The sequence below is a fragment of the Strix uralensis genome, chromosome 11 (genome assembly GCF_047716275.1).
Source record: "Strix uralensis isolate ZFMK-TIS-50842 chromosome 11, bStrUra1, whole genome shotgun sequence".
Taxonomy (NCBI): domain Eukaryota; kingdom Metazoa; phylum Chordata; class Aves; order Strigiformes; family Strigidae; genus Strix; species Strix uralensis.
The window spans coordinates 26,198,185-26,221,034 of record NC_133982.1 but is presented as its reverse complement, the minus strand read 5'-3'; the positions used below and the strand labels follow the sequence as shown (position 1 = coordinate 26,221,034).

Here is a 22,850-nt window from a genome sequence, read left to right as displayed (position 1 = left end):
ACTGTGCTTGGTACACACAGTGCTTAGAAAAGGTTTGTGCAGATGCAGAGCACTGATGCCTTCGGCCCTAAAATTTTTATTGACAGTCATCTTCTAGTCCATCTAGAGTAGATGGACCCTGGTAGCACACATAGAATGCAGTGAACTTGGGACTAGTTTCTCAATTAGCTATCCAGTGTGAATGTACTTTTTTAGTCTTCTTCTACAACCTAGTTTCTCTACTTTTTTCATACCTTGTTATAAAGATGTTTGTATGTATGTAAACAGACATACAAATACATCTGTCTTCAGAAGATGAACCTAGACATGAAAAAAGACCCACATCCAAAGCAAATAGAAAAAAACTTACAAAACCTATATAGATTCTCTTTCTTTTGTCAGCCCTATATATGCTCTCCGGGTTCTTACAGGTTTTTTTTCACCGCTTTTTATCACAGTCCCATAAATTTATGTAACATTTCCATGTTCAAATGAAATACTAGGCAAACTATTTTTGTCCTATTTCCATAAAACTGCTGTTACTCACCTTCTGTTGGGAATCAAAGTGTGAAACTCATCTCCTGTGAAGTTCTGCTCACTTTTAGCACTATCAGATGTATTTTTGCTTTAATAGCTATTGCAGATCATATTTACCACCCAGCTACTTTCTCAATGAAAATACTTCCTATCCCTCACATTGATGTCAGTTAACATCCAAGCAATCCACTATGGAAACCCCAAGCTTCACATAATCAGTAATCATACAGTGTAAACCCAGCTGAGCTGAGGAAGTCTTTTGGTATACTTCAAAACCAGGGATGAAACATGCCCAGGGGGCTGTTGTGTTTCATCCAAATCACCGAAGTTCGTGGGACCTAACAGTGGGCCAGATTAATAGTTTAAGTTTTGTCCCAATTCTGTATTGAGCGCATCAGGATGGTTTGAATTTGTTAACGTTTGACCAGCACGTTTGCAAACCAGCATGCTGATGCTGCAGGCAGATCCATGAGGACAAATCCATGTACCTGTGCTGGGCAGCACTGCCCTTCCTCTGCACAGATCTGTCTGGCTGCAGAGCCAGCACCTGCCTCGGCGCAGCCGGAGCAGTGCTCTCCGAGAAGTCGGCAGTGAATCTGCCTATGCCTAATCTCTAAATTAGCTTGGAAGTGAGTCTTCATTTTGTTTATAAAAACAAACAATACAATTTGAATACATGTATTCTGTATAAACGGCTCTATTTTTTTCCAATAACTGCACTTCTTTTTAATCAGAGATAAGTTAAAACCCCGTAATATCTAATGATCAAAAACGGGAACTGTACCTATTGAGAGTGCTTTTCAGGGTGGTTTGGAAGGAGTATTAACATATGACTCAGGGTCTGGCTGTTGTTACGATTGTTAATTATGTTGTTTCCATTTTATTTATATTCCAGTTTAGAAGTGGCAGTTGGAAATGCATTAAAGTCAGTGACAGGGCTTCAAGCCTGAGGAGAAGTGTTTGTTAGCAGGATACAGTCCTCAACTGTTGATGGGTTTACTGATTTGATTCCTTAGGAAGCACAGTCCCTAGAGGGTGTATCGACTGTGTTCTGGTCAAACTGATACGTGCAACACAGAACAGGTGCCAAGTGCCAGGCAAGCACCTGATCTTTTTTGCATTTGTGGGGTACACCTAGGACTTGTTTCAGTATTTGGTATCGAGATGCTTTGCACATTCCACTGTTTCCAGGGATTAGAATCACAGAATCATTCAGTTTGGAAAAGACCCTCGGGATCACTGAGTCCAACCCTCAGCCCGGCTCTACAAAGTTCTCCCCTACCCCACATCCCCCCACAGCTCATCCAAACGGCCCTTAAACACACCCAGGGATGGGGACTCCACCCCCTCCCTGGGCAGCCTATTCCACTCTCTGACCATTGTTTCTGTGAAAAAATTTTTTCCTAACGTCCAGCCTGAACCTCCCCTGTTACAGTTTAAAGCCATTCCCTCTTGTTCTGTCACTAATTCCCTGTGAGAAGAGACCAGCACCAACCTCTCTACAATGTCCTTTCAGGGAGTTGTAGAGAGTGATGAGGTCTCCCCTCAGCCTTCTCCTCCTCACACTGAACAGTCCCAGCTCCTTCCATCGCTCCTCGCAGGATTTATTCTCCAGGCCCTTCCCCAGCTTCGTTGCCCTCCTCTGCACTCGCTCCAGCACCTCGATTAGAAGCACCTTAGTTCTGTGGGTGCCTTTGCGGGGGAGGAGGAAGAAGCGAGTGCTGTGGAGCACCAGCACGCTTGCCGGGGTGTTGCTAACACCGTTCTGCTGGAAACATCTCCTCCCGCACGGCCGGGCAGTGCGTGGTGGCGGGCGCTCATCCCGACCGGGATCGCGGGCGGGGGCCGGGGCCGGGGCCGAGGCCGGGGCCCACAGTAACGGCCCCAGGGCGCTGGGCCGCGGCCGGCGGGCGGGAGCGCGAGGGGGCGCCGGGATTCCCTCCGGGAGTGACGTCCCGGCCGCGCGCGGCGATTGGCTGCGCCGCGGCGCGTTCTCCATTTATGGACACGCCGCCCGCTAGCCCGCGCGGGGCAGTCGCCCCGGCTCCTTGTCCTGCCCCTGCCGGCGCGAGCCCCAGCACCCGCTGGGCCGCCCCGCCCGCGCGGGGCCGCTGTGCTGGGACTGCGCCCCGCCCCGGCGGCGAGCTGCGCGCGCGGGGAGGGCGGGCTCCTTCCCTCCCTCTGTCCGTCCGTCCCGGGGCGCCGGCGTGTCTGGGCAGAGCCGCGGGCGGAGGAGCCGCGATGGTACGAGCGGGGCTGCGGGCGGTTCTCGCGGGCTGGGGGGCGCCCGGCGGCGGCTCTCGGCGAGGGGAGCGGAGCTGCCTTGGCGCCCGCCGAGCGTTTCCTCACGCCCGGCCGGCAAGGGGCTGCGGGCAGCGCTCGCTGCCCCGCGCTGGTGGGGGGTGGTTGTGTAACAGGCGCGGGCAGCGGGGCCGGGCCGGTGCTGGCCGGGGCGCAGCCGGCCGGGAGCGGTGGGCTGCGGACCCCGGGTAGGGGCCCCCGCCGGGGCACGGCGGCTTCGGTCCTCAGGGGCGGCCCGGGGTGCCCCCCCGCGCGGGGCTCGGGCAGGGCCGGCCGGCCGCCCCCTGCCCCGCCTGCGGAGCACGAGCCTCGTCTCCCGCCGTTGGGGATCCGAAGACTTCGGTGTCTTCGGGTGGGAAGGATCTTGGGGGAAGGTGACGTGAAGGCGTTGCTGCACGGCAGGTGACGCTTCAGGGGGTGCTGCTAGAGGGGTTTCCGCCTGGAGACCATCTCCCCTGCGCTGTGGTTTGCTGGCATCCGTGTCCGAGTACCGGTGTCCGCTCCGGTCTCCTCGCCAGCGGGTGGCTTGATGACCGGCACCAGGAAAACTTCCGTGTGCGCAGCAGTCGCAGCCCCCGAAGCCGGGGTATCTGGGCACTGGGTCTGTGAAATGTCTGGTGATAAGGGGATGTGATAGCAGTGAAACGCGTCAGTGCTAGGTTGAGGAAAAGCTGTGATTCAGCAGCTGAACCTGGTTTATCTTTAGTAGTTGATTCCTGATGATTGATAGTAGGTTTCATCCTGAAGTAATCTGAATAATGATTATGACTACCTGTTACACAAGAACTTAAAATAGTGAAAAAGGTGATGTGGTCATGAACCATGTTAAAATCCATAACCTCTAAACAAGTAACTTATTAAAATCTGTGCTAATGTGGAATACTCAAGATAGGAGCGTTAAGCTACTTGGGAAACTTCTGCATCATTCCTGTTAAAGCTTAGATAGGGTTGAGTTTTAAAGACTGACCAACCTAGCTCTTGGGTATTCGGAGCTTTACTGACTTAAGTGGAGTGGTAGCTTGGGCCCTGCACTCCCATTATCTTTTGAAGATGTCCCTCTTATTATCAGTGCCTGTGCTTTGATTTCCTGAGGCAACTACAGTTGTGCCTGGTTACACCTATGTTGAGCGCAAGTCTTTGCCTTAAATAAAGCATTGCAGAGGTTAGGAAGCTGAAATTTCTGTCATAGTCAGGGATGATAGTGATACCACCAGCTCTCACAGTCCTGTTATTGGGTAAGATAGGTACATGTGTTCCCTGTGAGTTGATTGTTTAGCCAGGTGGTTCACATCAACTCTTTAACCATAACCTTTGCTCCTCACTACTTGCTAGGTCAGACACCTGTGGCACTTGGGATTTCCTGGTAGAGGGTGTGCATCATTGCCTAAGGCTGCTGACATGTTAAATGTAGTTGGAAGTCCTTGGTGCAGGTCCTTCGGAGATGTCCACCTGTTAACAGTAATACTTTGAGATCAATGAGTCTGTTAGTTGATCCGCTGTGGACTCCATTAAGTCTTTTTTAATGAAATGTTTTGATCAAAATACAATTCTTGTAAATACACAGGACTAATTGGTAACATACTTGATGAGTTTTACTTGATAAAATAAGGTCACTAGCTTCTTCCTGTAGATATCCTTTTCAGGGAACTATTCAGGCAGTTATTCTCCAGCTCTTAAATTGGTGCTGAAGTAGTCTTGAATTATTACTCTTTTCACTGTGAGATCTCAAGCTAATATGAACTGCATTTTTTAAGGTTGTCTATAAGTAATCATTGCAACAAAACCAGAAAAGTAGTGGGTTTTTTTTTAAGAAATATGCCCAAACAATTGCCTGGTAATCATTAGAAGGTAGTATTTTGTAACTTAGCTGGCAAAAGGATTGCCTGGCAGGATTTACAGCGACTGCTTATGAACATGAATCATGCCACTAGTATGCTGAAACTTTATACCGATTCTCTGTGCTGTAGAAAAATTTCACATTTTTTCCCTTATTTTTGTCTTGACAGTTTTGATTTCTTGGGGGGGGGGGGAGGGGAAGCAGAATGTCATGAGTGCTTTGTATTCTCTAAATGAAGTCTCTTCTGCCACATGGTCTCTGTAGACCTTAGAGCGAACTTCTCCTGATCTGACAGGGTCCACAGTGCAGGGTGCTGGGTTACCACTGACACCAGCTGTAGTTGTTTCTTGCTTCTTGGGCAGTCTGATACAGCAGAGCATGTAAAGGTGGTGCTGGTGTAAATGGGCCTTCTCTAGCCTCTGCTGTGGTGCATTGCTGTGCTCGGGTCTCCTGGCAAGATTGTGCAGCTATGTGCAATTTAGCAATATGTATGCACTTGCTGGTTTATTTTTTAAACCAGATCAATATCTATATCTGCTTAACAGTGTGGTTTCAGGAGATCTGGATACATGGGATGGCTGAGCTGTTTCATGGCTGTATGCTGCAGTACAAGGTGGGAATGAGCAGTAGTGGGGCAAAACTGCATTAAAGCTGATGGTTTTAAAGAACGTGTGGCAGCTGTTGATATTTTTCTCTTGAAATGCATCCATTTTGTTAACTTTGCATTTCAATTTTTTAAATTCAAAATAAACTAGAGCCTCTAACAGCTCAGCTGCAACTTGTAAGTCTTCAAAAATGTGTATTATCTAAGTGTGAAGTAGTCCCACTCCAGGTGAAGGACTGGGTCCTTAATGTTCAGGAGGCACCTCAGTGTGACTAAGCTGAAACTTGCTTGAAGTGACATGTAAGGTCAGGTGAACTTTATGCAACTTTTGTTTTTATACTGTGAGTTTGCAACTTCATAGTGTCATTAGGTAATTTGTGGAGATGCACTGGAGGGTCTTATCTGGAGCAGGACAGAGAATCTATATCATGTTACAGAAATAATCTTGTTGCATTAATGTGACAATGTGATCTTGAATCTTTCATTTAAAGTAGCCTTCTTTTCCTGAGTATTGTCAGCTGGCTTTGACGCTCTTCAGAATAAAACATTGACCATTAATGAGCAAACAATACTGTTTCTAAGACATAAACTGCTACCATATTTATTAAAAAAACAAACCAAACCCAAATAAACACCCCAACAACAACAGCACATCAGTGATCAACTTTGCTTTTGCATAATTGCTGTTCTAGATTACTTCTTCTGAAGTTTTGTACCACTTTGCGGAGAGATAAGGGAAGGATCCAAGAGAAAGTAGGTTCAGCAGTATCTGGAGTAACTCACAAATTGTTGAGCAAGCCAGGAGTGTCTAATGTTAAGGAAAAAAAAATTTGTGTTGCCTTTAACCAGCATTTCAATGCTAAGCATTTTTGTGTAGCACTGCAGTCAGTATGTACATTTTATCTGGGCATATTTGGTGTCTTCCTGTTTCCACCTCTTCAACAAAGATGGACGTTTGATTTTTTAAGAAGGAACCTTTTTATAGCAGTTCAACATAGCTTGACATCAGTAGAGGTCAGATATTTATAGCCCAATCCAGCAAGATGCTGGGCACAACCTGATTACATGTATTGCCAATGAAAGTCTGCAGAAATGAAAATGAATCAATTAGCCTGAAAGGACTTGCTAGCCTTCAGGATTTGGTCCTAAAATAGCTAATGTGTGATACGAGCTGGGACCTTATACTATCTTAAATCATATTCCTGCAAGAAAGTCCCAAACAAGACACTGATGCTTCTGTATTTGAAGGGTGTTTTTCTGTCTGGTGCTGCAGACGGTAGCATAAGCTCAAACCTTGCTCTCTGCCAAATGTGGAATAGCAGAAAGAGTAACAGCATGTGCTTTGCATTATATCTAGAGGTGCATTAATGGAAAATCTTCCAGCTATATGGTGTTTCTGTCTGGCTGATATATAAAATACAACACAGAAGCATGTTCAATAACAAAGCTAGTGATTCATATTTGATGTGTTTTTTTAGGTTTACCTTGTGTGTGTGCTTGTCTGCTTCTTTCTAGTTTAGATCTTTAGAATGGTTTATGGATATGTTGTGTATATTGGAGCACTTTTTCAGAGAGTGTAGGATGTTACCCAGATGCAGCTTTTGCAGCTGAAAACTGAACACGTGATTGTGTATGTATGTACATCTAAGCATTTTTCTTGTTTTGTCTTCCAGAATTGCTTTTTTCATGCTATTAGTAGTTTAACTAAACTATTTGCAGCCACTTATTCTTAACTTGAAGGGGTAACTTGCCCCAGTCTCACTGCCTCCTCTTAAAGCATTGCTGCATATGTGGAATGGGGAAGTTAAACCAAACTTTTATGCTAGCCAGTGAAATGTCAAGCTTTTACAGAGTTCTCAGTAAAATCTTAGTAATGTTCTCATCTTAACATGAAATGTATGTTTCCTCGTTTGAAAGATTAAGAAGTTGCACATCTCTTTAGAGAAGTCTTCTCAGCTCCTTTTTAAATAATTTTTCTCCTTCGTAAATACCAGTTTAATCTCTTCCCAGTTTTAGGAGTTAGTATAAAAGTGGTATTGGTCGTGCACTGCTCTGTCCAAGTTATGTCAAAGAATAAAGGTTTCTCAACTTTCTATTCCCAATTTCAGCATGAGGAATCAGAAATACTTGCATGTTTAGATTTGCCTTCTAATATAGTATACATGTATTACTAATGTGTAGATAGAGAACATGTAAATAAACATCTTCAGAGCTACAGAAGAATCCTTTAGATCAATAAAACCTAATTAGTTTTAGTTGCTGTATCTGATGAGGCAGAGAGCAAAGAGGTAACAGTCTTTCCTTCTAAGCTCCAAGCTCTTATACTTTGCCAAGGACCCTGGGTGACCCTAGGAGTGAGTGAGCTTACTGTAGTTACATGATGAGTTGTGACACAGATCTGATAGACTGGCCAGGGATCTGGCTTACTGTGTTGCCCTGTAAGTTGTCAGGTTTATGTTTACCCTTTGGTTTTTGCTGTTGCTACAATACGTGGTTTATAAATGAAAAATTGATCTGCTTTCCTTTTCTGTTTTCTAAAATGCTATTGCAATGCAATACTTCAGTCTGCTTTTTTAAAGAAGCTGGACTCTGGATCTAGATGGTGTGTGGCTACTGGAAAGCATTAAGAGCTATGTTAGAAAGGGATTCTGCACCTAATTAAAACAGGTTCTGTTCTGGGAGTTAACAGTGTGAGACTAGAAGTTAAAGAAGCAGTTCTCAGAACTGGGAAGACTCTGTGTGTATGTGTTTGTTTTACAAAAATAAGGATCTGGAAAACAATTTGGTCCCTCTGCAAACAGAAATCACCAGGCAAAGGCTTTGGCAAGAAAAGGTTGGCTTACACTATTGTTAGTGTTTTGAATGAAGCCACTTTGTATTATCTAAAGTCTCACCTTGAATATGAGCAACAAAGGTTTACATTGGTGTAAAAGGCTAAACCTTTTGCGGAAAATCATATAAAGGTTCTCTTAAACATTTTCTCATCTGTTGGAGGTCATTCATTTCCTCACTATCTTGTCTCAGATGGAGCTTTTCTGGTGGATGCTGGTCACTAGCAAATGATCAGCATTCCTACTACTCCTGTGGAAGGGTCTTTTTTTACTGCTTGTGTATGGGCTGCTTACAAATTTTTGAAACTGCTGTAGCCGAAGGACTCTGTATGTTGTTTGGCTTCTATTATTTCTACTGCATGGGTGTAAAAGTATTTACAAATATCAGAAACATGGCAGAAAGTAAACAAGAATTTTCCTCCTATATAAAAATCAGAACTAAGAGCTGTCTCTCACTCTAAGTTGTTTAGACATTCACCTCACCTAATCGTTAGGACTCTTGTGCAACCTTAGCCTCCTGTTGCACTCCTGGGGGCGCTTGGGTGTGAGGAGCTGCGTTTCAGACCTTCCTGGGCTCAATTCAGTCTTTCCCATCTCCTGCTCCCTTCTGCCACGTTCCTGAGATGCCAATCGCTGTCCTGCCCAGGAAGTACAGCTATCGCTCATCTCCTGACTCATCCTCATCTACTAGCTTTCCTGTCGTCCACCTACTGATTTCCTACCCTTGTAGCCTCACCTCTTTAAAAGTGCGAATACCTCTTGGGGAGACTGGGTGTGCAGTCATGTCCTGGCAGTGCATGGGTTCTGGTCTCTGCTTAGCTAAGACATTACTGTGATAGGAAAAGGTTTCTTAGTCTAAAGCATTTCCACACACTGAACCTTATGGGTGTTTTCTGCCTATTTTATTTAATGTGCTTCATACAAATGGCTTTGGAGTTTGCTTCCTGTACAACAGCAAGTACATCTAAGCTCAAGATTATTTAATGTAAATAGCTTAGGAAGGGGGGCTATGGTCAAGGATCTTCTTCCAAAGACATAGTGGCATTTAATTGTTATTAAAACCATTGGTGGATTGGGTTTGTAAACTCTCAAGTGTATTTCTAAAAAAAAATAATTCTGAATTGAAATTTTTAGGTTGGAACTGAATATGATTTAAACAAAGCCAGTGGGAGAGCTGACAAGGAAAGCAGTATTGGTAATTAGAGCGTGAGTCAGAGCTGTCTCATGTCAGAAGTGATGCTTATTGGGAAGCATACTTAAGAGGTGCTTTAATGTATGAAGAATTACCTAACTTGCTAAATTCAACAACTAAATGTGAACTTTAAAGTTAAACCTAGCAGGTCTTGAGCATGCTTCCATGATCAACACCTCTGGAAGCATAAAAAGGACTATAAACCTGGTCTGGTGCTCTGCTCTCCTGTCATCTGGGTGATTCTTCAGCTGCCAGAAGTGTCTCTGGTGAAAGCTCTGGTCTGGAACAAGGCGAAAGGCAACAGCTTTATGCTTTTGGGGTGGGATGATGATAGATCTGTTTTTTTTGCCTACTTCATCAAAAAAAGGAACATAAATGGTTTACACAAAAGCATGTGCTTCTAGAAGCTATTTTGATGCTTTGTTCAGCAATCTGAAGTTTAAGTGAGGGTTTTGTTGGCAACCTTCAAATAGGACTAGAAGTCTCATAGTGACTAGCTGCACTTGTCCCTGTACAGGAAGGATGAGGGGTTTTTTCCTTGCCAGCTCAGAACCACTCACTGAATCACCTTCATCAGCTGAGCCTGAGTCTGTAACCAGTTCTTGGTCAGCCTTGTCTAATTTAAGTGTTGAGTCCTATTCAAGTCTGAACAATGTAGCCTGATATCCTTTATAAAACATGTCAAATGTTCTTAATGCTCAGGATTTTCAGTCTTTCATGCTTGTGTCTTGTGAAACAATACACTGCCAGATACTTAATCTTGCACCTAGGACAGTCTTCTGTTTTCTGTCTGACATTCCACAACACTTGTGAGGCTTTAAATTGTAGGCAGTTTACCAGTGCACACATTATCTTTTGCAGTGATTTATGTCTTTTTCTGTGCTTTGAGTTGTATATTGCTGATAGCAGAAATACAGAAAGATGGAAGTTGAGACCTCTTGTCAGTTATATATTTGCAGTGCCAAGCAGGAGTCAAGAATTTGTCTCATCTTGTTTTGGTTTTTTCCTGCCTTGAAGGATTCAAGTCTGCACAAATGCCTAAGTGCTTCCAATTTGCTTTTGCAGTAAATCTTAACCCCATGTTATTCCCAACTTTGTAAAGTATGCTGATACAAAGTGTGTTTGAATTTCTTTTAACAAACGCTGTCAACACATTTAAAGTCCTTTGCGTTGTGACCCCTGTACGTTCTGATAACTCACTTAGTATGAATGTACTACTTGTCTGGCGGGTTAGTAGGAAGAATCCATTGACAAAAGCTTACCTAGGTATTGTGAACATGTATGTGTTGAGCATTAGTGTCCTGTTAGCTGTTGGGCTTTGAGCTGTTGTGGTTCTGTCGTGTATTGAACACCTTTTGATCACTTTGGTTTTGGACTGTCTTACTGTAGATGTTTTGGTATATGAACTGGAAAATACTTCATTTGCTAAGTGAAAGCAGTGTTCTTGAGGCATATTGAAGCAGTATTTTCATTAAACCTAATCTTAAAGGCTGTTTCATGGTACTCAAAAGTAAGTGTGTACTTTTGAGTATTTGTTTTTTCTTTCCGTATCTGAGAAGAATTTGACTTGTCTGTTTATCAGTCATGGAAGAATTTGTTTTCCTGTACTGCATCCCCAACTGTATTCAGTACATACCTAAAGAAAAGGAAAGGTGCAAAAGTAGTTATAACAGTAATTGAAAACAGTCATACTTACTGTACAGATATACTTAAATGGGGGATTTCAAATTTAGTGATATTCATTCCAGAAAATATATAAAGCTACAGAACCACCCATCCTTGTTTTCTGAGCACAGAGGTACTAGCTATCTACATAGTCTGAATTAATAATTCTACAGTATCTTCTGGTAATGCCAGTGAAACATGATTTCGTGTAATTATTTCTGCTGTCTTTGGCACTTATTGCTGTCTAAATATAGATCATGTTTTTGAAGGAACTAGGGGTTGGATGTGATCATCTAGGGAAAAACTAATTAGTCACGGGAATCCATCATTCTATACTCTTGTATCATTCAGTTCTAAAATTTTTGTTGATTCTTGATAGTACAGTTTTTATAGAAGCAAGTTAGACTGACAGTACTGCTGTCAGGAAACTTCTGACCTCTTTCCTACCATAATTTGAACTAAAAATTTGGATAGTGTGAAAACTGTTGTATTAAAGCATGATTTTATTACATATAGCTTCTATATCATAGAATATCCTGCTGACACTGTTGTGTAAACTTCATTAGTTCTTGAATTCTGAATTGCGTTAATCCATGAAAACAAATACTTGACATTACCAGTTAAAATACAGTAGTCCCACGAAAAACAGAATTACTTCAGCTAACTTTTTTTTCTCCACTCAAAAACTGTGCCTTATGCACAGTCATGTTTCCAGGACTTGATCCTGTATGGTTGGTGGTCTCCAAAGCCTTTTTCAGTGCTTCCCCTCAATTTTAAATATATGCTGGGAACTACTATATTGGTCAATAATTGCTACATTCAGCAAACCAAAGATGCCTACAAAAACATTTTGGTCCTTGCAGTAGAAAAGTAAAAATAACTTCTCAGGATAGGGCAATTTGCATGTTTTCAGTTTTTGAGGGTATCCTAGCTGTCTTCTGCATAACCTGAAAGACTTGAATAGCCTGGAGTAAGGTGACTTTCTGCAATTGATTTGCCCTGGTAGAAGGGGAAGTATAGGCCTACTGCAACAGAGCGGCAGCTTAAACCTGCTGAGATATCTATGGTGAAAGAGCTAAACGTGTAAATCTATCCCAAACTGTTATCCAAACTGTTACTTGCTGCGTGGTGGCTGTTGGCTTTGCAAAGCATGGCTTCCCGCCTCTTCCTTGAGTACCCAAGAGTTTCTAATTACAGGTGCTTAAAGCCCACATTTGCTAGTTGTGCTGGTAAGGGGTGGCATGAGCACACAGTGCTTGTGTGAGGAGGAACATTTTTCTTCCAGCCAAGTGATGTGAGCAGTGGGCCCCTCAGGGTTCATATTCAGTGGCCAGTGTCGCATTCTACTTGCCTGCTGTTGAAGGTAAAGTCCTTGCAGGAACAATGTTTCAGAACCCTGTAAGGACCCAAGTCCTGTTCTGTTGGTGATCCTAGGTTATAGGAATAGACTATCAGCAAACAGAATTAATTTGCTCTTAAAGTTGGAGTTGCAGTAACTTCTATTTGTGTTTTTTTTAAGATGAATTATGCATGACACAGGGGAAAAAACTGAACTCAAGTGTTTGTAACAAATGGAGGTCCTGTTACAACACTGCTTATGTTTGTGGAGGTCTGATTTGAGATTTGGCCTTTAATGAGCAAAAACTTGAGTTCCATTTAAAGCACAGTTGTGTGGAGGGAAGGGAGAATGACTTCATTGTGGGAGAGGCCACTGCTTTTGCTATTTTGCTGTGTTTCACTTGATTTTTTTTTTTGCATCTGCATTGGGTTGCAACCACAGTATTCAAGGCATGATTGTTTTCAGATGAGAGGACAGGGATAGGTCTTCAGCAGAGCAAGTCAGATTAGAAGCGCACTGAACCAAGTGAAAGAGGACTTGACAGTGCCCGAGTATCCAATATGTGGGACTCAAGATAAGTGTTGAGTACCTGTTTCTACCAACTAAGTCTGGTTTCTTAAGCAGCTTAGATATTTGTCTATAGCTGTCACTCTTGTTTTACAGCATTATGTAATAATGTATATCTTCATGGCAATAAAGGACTAGATCCAGTCTACTGAGAAAATAAGTATTTGCCCATTTGATACTTGCTTTAAATAACAAATCTGCATGTATGATGCTATGTGGTTAACAAAGCTTACATTTGATACAACTGAAATGGGTTATATTTTGGTTTAAAAAAATAATTACAATATTGGAGATTAATCTGTTCTACCTTAAAGCTGCTCTCAAAACACAGAGAATGTGCATTCTCTACAGAACTTACTACAGTCTCCACTGACCACGGCCTCAGTCTCAGGAATATCTTTAAAAAAGTGCGTGAACCTCTTGTGAGGCTACACAGTGGTTAAACTTAAGTAGCACATAGTAGTAGAGAATGGATGAGTTATTTTGTGTAGATAGTACTATTGTTAACTGACAGTTTTAATATTGAATACTTAGTTTACCAATTCCTAGTGTCTTCTCAGCTGACTTCTCCAGAAGTCTAAAAGCTGTTCCCATAAGTACTAATCTTCAAATCTTTTCTAGTGGTAAATAGGAATTCTGGTTCCAGTGCTCTTAATGCCTGAAATACCAGCACACCCAGTCCACAGAGACCTGATCTCAATATGCAGAATAAGTTCATGACCAGCAGTGATTTCTTCCTGTAGTTTACTTTCTGTTTTTATTCTTGGTTCATTCTGGAACACTTGAGAGGAAACAGAACAACAGTGGCTACTTGTTCCCATATTTGGTATTGTTCTAGACAAAATGAACATTTTTCTTCACTAAAAGAGAGGGGTGATCCAGTATTTCTGGACAATCTCATCTTCCTCAAACCATCTTGGTGGGGTCACATCAGGTCTATTTTCTTCGTAGCTGTGTACAGTGCAGTTTTCTACATGGAGTTATAGTGATGTTAAGCAGTTAGGTGGCACTAATGGGATGGATTAAGATAAGTGGGCCTGCATCTTCATAATACTAAAAGCTTGTCTTTACATAGTTAAAATAATTTACATAGTCTATGTATTAGTAGTGGTGTGTTTTAAATTATAAAGAATTGGAATTAGTGGAGGTTACAAGGTACTTTTAGTGAAATGAATGCTTAGCCTTTAATTGCTCATAGTGGAAGAGGAAAGAGTTAGAACATCAATGTCAGTTACACCTCCTAACTTGTTTCTGTATTTTTTTTCTTGATATCTGCACCTGGATGGGCTCATGTTGTATTGTCTATTCCCAGTACAGATTTGTGGGTGGTGGCAAACTCCAAGCCCTAAACCTGATTTCTTAAATGGTCACTAATAAAGCCATGTTGAGAAAGAAGCAAATAAAGGTATTTCAGAAAAGCATTGTAACTACTAGAAATCTACTCCCTACTTCCTGCTGAAATAGCTAGCTTGCTTTACCTGCTCCCATGCAATTCACCAGTGAAAATACAAATCAGTTCTGTGGCAGTAGATTTTGATCTTCAGTTTAGGCGTCCTGACCTCTCCTTGTTCTTAAGTACTGCTGTCTGCACTTAAACTGAGACTAAATAAAGTTCAGCTGCATGTGTCACAGTGCCCAGAATTAAGCCATTACGGTTACAGCTTTGACAGAACTAAAGTCTTCCAATTCTGGGTAAGAAAGGAATGTCTGAAACCCACCCAGAAGAGAGCAACACAATACAAAGTTCTGAATCCCTGTTTCAATGACATAGGATAAGTTTATGGACTTAAACAACTTTTTTCCCAGTCCTGAAAGTTTCTTTTGTGGGAAGGAATTTAAGAGCTGTTTATTCTGAAAACAGTCTTAACTGTGAAAGATGACAAGTGCTGAAGTCAGTGTATTTGGGCTGTATTGACAGTACAGCCTGTACCCTTAGTGTATAGGCAGGTGCTTCATAAGCCTTTTGCCGTCACTAAGGATGTTCCGATGAATCTGTTCTGAAGGTAGTAGTTTGAATGTAATAGAGAAGCATGTTGTTTCCACAATTAATGAATTAGTCATGAATAACTATTTAGTCTGACACACCTCGGGAGTGTTCACCTACTGAAACCAGGTTTACTTTTGTTCAGATAATTTCTTAATGATACAGGCTGAGGCCATTAGGTAACTTCACTTGACTTGTCCAGTACATGGGTCTGTTCTCAGACCAGAATACACTTAAAATTGAAAAAGCAGTTAGCAGGCTTACCATGCTACTGCATGGTAGGATTTTTCTTTGTGCTGAGTGTGGCTTGAGTCCAGCCTCCCACCAGTTTGATTGTAACCTGCCTATTGTGGTTTGTACTGAATCTCTGACACTCAAGAACAGTTAAATAGCTCATAACTTAGTATGGGGAAAAAAGAGATTTCAATCAAAAATACCAGTGGTAACTTTCAACTGTTCTAGAATGTTCTTAAGACTTTGGGGAGTTCTTCCTAGTCTGCACTTCAAAATATTGTAGCTGGAGAGTTGGTAATTTGGATGTTAACTACTTACCTGTTTAGAGATTGCTACAGTTGTGAATTTTCATCTGAAGCAGACAGTATTTTGGAAGAACACCCATTTTTATTTCAAAACTATTTTACCTGGAGACTGCAATTAGATCTTAAAGTTAGAAGTCAAGGTTATTGGTTTTTTCCCAAGGGCTTTGAAAGTGTTTTGTCATTCTGCTTGTTACAAATGTATAGTAGGCTAACTATAAAATACTAATCCTGTTGCTGTTTGCTCATTGAATGCAGGTGTACAAACAGGAAAAGAAAAAACAAAGGAGAAGTTAATATCTGATTGCCAAAACAAAAAAACACCAATTCAGTAGCTAAAATTATGTTCAAGCTAGTAACAGGATACAGTGAACAATGAAGAATGTTTTTCATGTTGTGTAGCTAAATGTGTCCTTTTAGGGCTTGTTTTGCAATTATTCTTGACCAATTGATACTTTTGAGGGGGGTAGAAGTCTACCTCATTTAAATGAATGTACTTTTTTCGGCATGGTATTTCAGTGAGATGCCTAGCTGCTTATTTTTTGTTCTTGGTATTTTTGAAGACTTGGAAATGTACTCAAGAACTAGAACTATTCAGCTTTTTAAAGACTTTAAGTGAAGGCAATTCAGGACATGTAAGTATTAGAACTGGCAGATGGGGGAGTACTTTCTGTCATTCTATCAATTTGCTACTGTAGATGTAATAAAACATACTATTGTCCTCTTTCCTGTCTTCCAGTCTCTAGTGTGACAGTGTGTGAGAACCTCACTGAAGTACCAAAGCTGTGCAGAGCCTCTGTGATCACTCTCTCTGTGGATGTTGTTTTGTTCTGTTTAATAAGGAAGTACTGGGGTATATATCTAAGGGGCATATTCCTAACAGCTGCCATGGTATCTGTGTTGTGGAGCGCTCTCTCCTAAAAGCCTAAATCTATAGCGTGTGAGAGGGCTGGAATCCTCTGCTGGTTTTGACAGAAAATGTATCCAAACTACATTGTGCGCTGTGATGGAAGTATGACTTGGTCTGCAGTAGACTGAATGACAGATTTTACTTTCTCAAATAGGAAAGAGAATAAGGGGAGTAAACCTAAGAGGGAATGGTGGAATGGTCTGGGTTGGTGAGATGATGGGAGCCTATTCTGATCCAGGCAAGCAGCTTCCAATTTTGATGTGAAGTTCTGCTTCTTCAGCAATGCCTTAGTACTCTTCCCATCTGTTTAGAAGCCTTCAGTATTGCTGATGAAACTGGTTCAGTCTAACATCTCTGATTCTAACCTTGTGTAAGGAAACTTGTGCTTGTCCTCATTCCCACTGATCAGCCATGTGACTGAAATATGCGGCCTGATTCTGTGGCCTTACCTCATGGCTTCTGCAATTGTCTTCCACAAGCTTTCCCTTATTTAACTTTCAGCAAGCCTTTACAGAGGAGTCTGTCTTGAGCTGAAAATACTGAAGGTCATGCTTCGCTTTGTTACATTTCCAATGTGGTTTTGGGGTTTGTCCCTTAAATGTTATCTGTAATAGTATGTAAAGTGATGTATAAATTATGCCTTTACTAGTAGTTCTAAACATGTTTAACTTTGCTCAGACAACAGTTCTTAAATGGTGTGTGTAAACATGGGAACATTTTTCTATTCCATTTTCAAGTGCAGACTGAAGGGAAACTTGCAATGAAACACATTGTATAAAGGAAAAGTTCTCTTTTGCCCTTTGCAATAAGGTGATGGAGATGAAAGTGAATGTACAAATGTTATCTCCATTCATGAACCTGGTTATATGAATAAGTCATATTATTAAATACCTGTATATGAAACATGTGACTTGAAGATAAAAATTAATTTTTAACTTTGTAGTACTCCTTACAGTTACTGCTACAGGGTGCTGAAGAATTTTTAAGAGTGCAATAAAATATGTACACTATTCAATTTGTGCGTTATCACTGAATTAGCAAAACACCACTGAGGATAAAGGTCTAATAAGAATCTATGGACTAGTTGGTATTAGATATTGCCTGTATGCCACAGATCACAAGGGTGTGTTAAAACATACAGGAAAGCCCTTCCCTCATGCTAGCTATTACTGTACAATTTAAAATGCTGAGTATTTTTTCGACGCTGCTGTCAACACTACCTAAAAGCAGTACACCTACTTTAGAACTGGATTCCACAGTAAAAAAAACTCTACTTGCAAAATGTTCATGGCACCTTCAATCACTGCAAATAACTGGAATCTCTTTGATGCTTCATTTGGAAGGTTTTGTCCCTTTTGATAGCCCTTCTGCTCTGCTGAACGGGTGGGCCATTACTGACTCATCGATGACTCACCTTGCTCTCTTTAGAAACTTGGGCTTTACCTGATGCTCTCCCATGCAAACGCTATGTAAATCAACCCTTGCTAAACATTGAGATTTGACAGCAAACTCCAAAGCAAGATAGCTGCAGGCTGCCTTCTGTTCTTTCTTACTGTGTTTCAGTGGGAACAAAATGATTCTGGCAGTCAGACATTGCACAAGGAGTATGCAGAGCACATCTGCGTATCTAATGGTCTAATTCTTTAATCTGCAGATTTTTAAGAGGCTCTTTCATTAACTGTATGAGGCACGCTTAGCTGCAGAACATAGTTTTTCATACAGTTGTTCAGATAAATATTTTGTAGGGGAAAGAAAAAGGCACAGGCAGAGGGCCACGATGCCTGATGCATGATGTTTTTTTCCACTATTGCTTCACTAGATGATATACAGAACTGTGCATGTTAAAGGAACCTTGTAGAAAACAAGCTTTTCTCAGTTACTATACTTCAAATAAACCAAAGCATGCAATGGCATCGGGGGGGTTCTGAGAGTGGGAGTGTGAATCCCAAACCTACATCACTAAATGACCAACCTTACAGTTTCAAATCCTACCTCACTTGCTGAAATGGTTAAAGCATTCTGTGCTTTGTGTCTTTATTCCCTTTTCCATCGTAGGCTTTAAGTCATATAACAGAATAGCACGCTGCCCTCCAGTGACCTCGGTGGGGGGGGAATGGCCCACCCCTCATGAACAGCAGGACTGTACCCAGCAGCGTTAGAAGTAGGAGGAGATGGATGACATGGCTGTGAACTGTGTACTCTGGCCTAGCTTCACTCCTGGTCTACAGCTACTTCTAAATGCTACAGTAATGTGAGGAAATGTTATGTGTTAAAACATAACAGTTTTTCACTAAACTAATTGAAGTGAAATCAATAGACACCTGAAATGATAGAATGAGAATTTATGGTACTGCATATAAAACTTAAAAGATTTAATGGGAAACTGTAAAGTGGGTTATTCATCTACATATTAAAAGACTTAACTAAATGAGGCATTTTAGTGCATGTTTTTGCATTTAAATGCAATACACCTACAGGAGAGGTGTTTTTTATTGCTTATATTATAAACAATTTTACAAAATTTACTAAACAACAGTTTTTACTAGTGTGTTCTTTTTTATTTTGAAAAACCTAAAGAACCTTGAGGCTTTCCTTAATTGACATAGGTGATGCTAATAGCTTTCATTAACTGGTTGTATTAACAATGGAGTGAGTCTGAAACAGTAAAAATTGTTTTCTCAATAGCAAAGAGTTGCAGATTTGTTCAGTTCCTGGCAGCCTTTATACCTTGATTGTTAAAAAAAAATTATTCAATGAGTTACTCTGGTCTTGTTGGATTTGGTTTTATTGGACTTAGTTTTGTTGATATTCTCTTGTGTGTTTGTGAAAAGTTACCTTGGAGGGTGTTTGAAGGTGCACTTCCATAAGCAATGAAACAAATGTCCTTCATTTCAGTGTGGCAGTTTAGGTGGAATCTGTAATTTAAGGTTTCAGCTAGTCTTTCGAAATCTGAAATGTGTGGACTAGGAAGAAAACTTAAGAGGTGTGGATTATGTCCTCCTTTGTTTAAAAAATTTTAAGCAAGTACACTATCCATCAAAATGGATAGACTACCTCAGAATTGTCTTTCCTTAGAGTCCTGCAGGGAAAACACTCATAACTGGCCTTAGATACTTTTCGCAGAAGCAAAGGGAGAATGGTTTTCTTTTCAACAAAAGCTAAGTAGGCATAAATAACACCAGCAGAATAAGTTGGCAAGTTATTACAAATACCTGGATATTTCATGGTTATTTGGGTTTTTTAATTATGTGTTCATAATTAGAAAAATTTTGTTTTTGAAAGCCTCAATGAGTTTCAATATTTTAGGTGTTGAATAGTTCATGCTAAACTTTGCTTATGTGTTGTTTATGGCACCAAAGAACCTCAAGCAACTGATTAAAAACAGGCTTACCACATTCCTTTACTCACAATTATCCTCTGGTTAATAACAACATTTAGACACAACTACCTTGGCAAAATCTTAGCTATGTTTACATAAAGACTGGTACTATGCTGAGCCTCAGCACAGCATTATGTGGGCTCCTCAAATCTTTCCTGTTCGTGGATTTTTTTTAATTCCATGGAAAAATGTTCCAACACATGTTAAGTTTGTTTCCAGTTTTGCTTTTTGGGTTGTTTTTTTGTCAGGGCCCTTTATTTTCAGGTTTGTTTGGATGCTATAGACAAGTACAAGCAGCTTGGCTACAAAATGAGCTGTGCTCTAGTGTTTTATTAGGTTTATTCATAGAGGCTAAACTGCTATTTGTTTCTGTCCTTAAGAAACTTTCTGAGGCTGACTTCTTCAGACTGTGCTAGAGTGATGATTCATGATAGTAGCAAGGAATAGCTTAGTTTTCTGTAAATAATGATCAAATCCAGTAACTGACATTGGTCACAAGGAATTGTCTGGGATTACATAGAGAAAAAAATCTCATTTGGAAGAACTTGCCTGTAAGTTCATATCTAAATCCTTTTTTCAAAGGAAGAAAAAATTTTTATGAGATCTAGCTCTTTATGAAGAAAGTCTTAAATGTAGAAATATGTACTGCATCAGTGCCTTGGCATCTTCTCATGTGTTTTCAAACATCATAGGTCAATGCTCCAAAAGTTTATGGCATCGACTTAAAATTCTTGGTTGTCTAAGAATCTCACATAATCGTGTTGTCATGAAATTTAGGAAAAACACCAAATATGCAGTAGTAAAGAAAGGGTGGTGGTTGTGGTCTGCAGACAATGGCAGTGTCTTTGTTGCTGCATGTAGTCATCTTTCTGAAGTAGTAGAGGGTTGAAAGTCTGGCCTGCTGCTTAACCAGGACTTGGAGCTGCCTGTTCTGAACCATTCTCAAGAACTAGCTGAGCTACAGACATCTGCTGCTTCAGAAACCAAAGGTCAGCTGAGACAGGAATGAGTGTTGCTCACAGGAAAAAGGGACAAAACCAGGCAGCTGTGTAGTAGCAGAATTAGAGATTGATCTTGGATAGTATGAAACTGGAATAAAGCTCTTTGTCTTTTCCAGCAATTGCAGTGAAAGCCCTGAAAATGAACCTGCAATTTTCGAATTATGTGCTGGGTTTGTGTAGTGGGGGGGCTACAGCGGTGGCCCCTGTGAGAAGCCTCTCAAAAGCTCCCCGAGCTCCAAGTCGGACCTGCCTCCGGACAAGGCCGAGCCCATCAGCGATGGTGGCCGTGTCTCTGCAATAACATATTTAAGAAGGGAAACCTGAGAGGGGATTGGGGACTTTGAGGATGACTTGTGAGAAGGACACCTGTGTGAACACCAAGGTCAGTGGAAGGAAGGAGGAGGAAGGGGGGAGGTGTGCCGGAGCAGAGACACCCCCCTCCCTGTACCCCATGGTGAGATGACAGGGCACCCTCCTGCCACCCCTGGAGGTCACCAGGGCAGCAGAGATTGACCTGCGGCCTGTGGAGGACCCCGGGGACTCTGTGGGAAGAAGCCCCCGCTGCTGCAGTTGGGTGCTGGGAGGACTGCCAACACGTGGAGGGGACCCACGCCAGAGCATCTCAAGAAGAATTCATGCCGTGGAGAGGACTCACGGCAGAGAGAGTTTGTGGAGGAGTCTCCCGTGAGAGGGACACCACATGGAGCAGGGGGAAGAGTGCAGGAGAGTGCTTCTCCCCTCCTTGGAGGAAGGAGCAGCACACTGACTGCATCCCCCATCCCCTGCCCCCATGTAGATATTGGGAACAAAACCGAGCCCGGGAAGAAGGGAGGGGTGGGGGGAGGTGTTTTTAAGATATGATGGCGCTTCTCACTGTCCCATTCTGACTGTTAAGTGTAGTTGTTAGTGTTTGGAATTAACGTGATGTCCTTCCTTCCTTCCTTCCTTCCCCTAACAAGCCTGTCTTTTGCCTGTGACCATAATGGGTGAGCGACCCCTCCCCATACTTATCTCCATTCCTGAGCTTTTTGATTGGTTTTTTTCTCCTTCCCAGCGCGTGAAGGAGTGAGTGAATGGCTGCGTGGTGCTCAGTTGCCCTCTGGGCTCAAACCACTACAGATGATCCAAAGGCTAATACAGCATGTTGAACCCTTAGTTGGCACCAGGGAAGTCAGTAGAAAGTGTCAATATTTATTTAAGTTGGTTTTCGGTATTGCTCCTGGAATGTTCCTGACACTTTGTTTTCCTTCTGGTTCTCAGTCTAACATACAGGTACCTCAGTGTTTCTAGGTCAGGTGTGAGGAAGACAAAGAAACTGGTGTGGAAGGAGAAATACGTTGGAAGGATTTGCCAAAGTTAATGACAGCCCTGTGTGGAGTAATTGGAAATAATGCTAAGTTGAACTCCAGTGGGTATCTATTCATCTCTGTCCATCTGCATGCCTTGCTTATGATGGTGGTGCACAGCTGAGGGGTGTGTGGCAGAATACACTATTACTGACCTGGTACAGGCTAAAGGTATAGCTACTGGTATTGCATTTGGGTCACATTTTTAGCACACCTATTTAAATTGCATTTGTTTTCAGAAAGATAGAGCCAAAGGCAGTGTTTATAGCACTGTTGAAAGACCTTGAGCTGCTCCTGTGGTCTTGATGGGGTCATAAGAAATATGTTGTTTAGCAAGCTGACATGTAAGCTTAGAGGAAGGCTGCTTGAGTGCAAGTTGGTTTTTGAGCCAGAACTTTATTTTTAAAGGACCTCAAATCTTGGCTTTAATATAGAGTGTAGAAAAACATAAAGCTGCCTCTAAGGGCTTCAACAGTGTAATCAGTTGCAGCAGCTAAAAGCTAAAGAATATTGATTACTGGAGCATCTGGTTTGTGTCCAGGTTGTTCAGGGGTGGAGGGAAAGAAAGTATTCACCTAACAACTGTCTTTTCTCAATCAGGATGCTATGCTTAGATGAAGACTTACTCAGCTGGTTTTAGTTTACATTTAAAATTATTTTTTTTAGTTTATGTGGGCTTGACTCAGAGCTTAGTTTGAATGAGCCCAGAAGTTGAAAGCAGGGTACATCACAAGCATTTAAGTTTAATGTGGTTTTGTGTTGAAGCTTTGCAAGTCAATGTCTTCAGCCACAGTTTAATATCAGAGACTTAAGGTTTCTTCTCTATTCCCCCCTGCCTTGAA

General features: G+C 41.7%; 1 protein-coding gene across 3 annotated transcripts in view; it reads left to right on the top strand.

The window, feature by feature from the left end:
• Positions 1-2,677: 2,677 nt before the first annotated feature.
• Positions 2,678-22,850, top strand: part of MYO1E (myosin IE) — a 95,277-nt gene continuing 75,104 nt past the window's right edge. For all 3 annotated transcript variants that reach the window (XR_012630372.1, XM_074880223.1, XM_074880224.1), the window contains exon 1: positions 2,678-2,760. Coding sequence is in view for 2 of the 3 variants with exons in the window: in XM_074880223.1 (XP_074736324.1) it covers positions 2,758-2,760 (3 nt within the window). In the remaining variant the exon portion in view is untranslated. The remainder of the gene's footprint in view (positions 2,761-22,850) is intronic.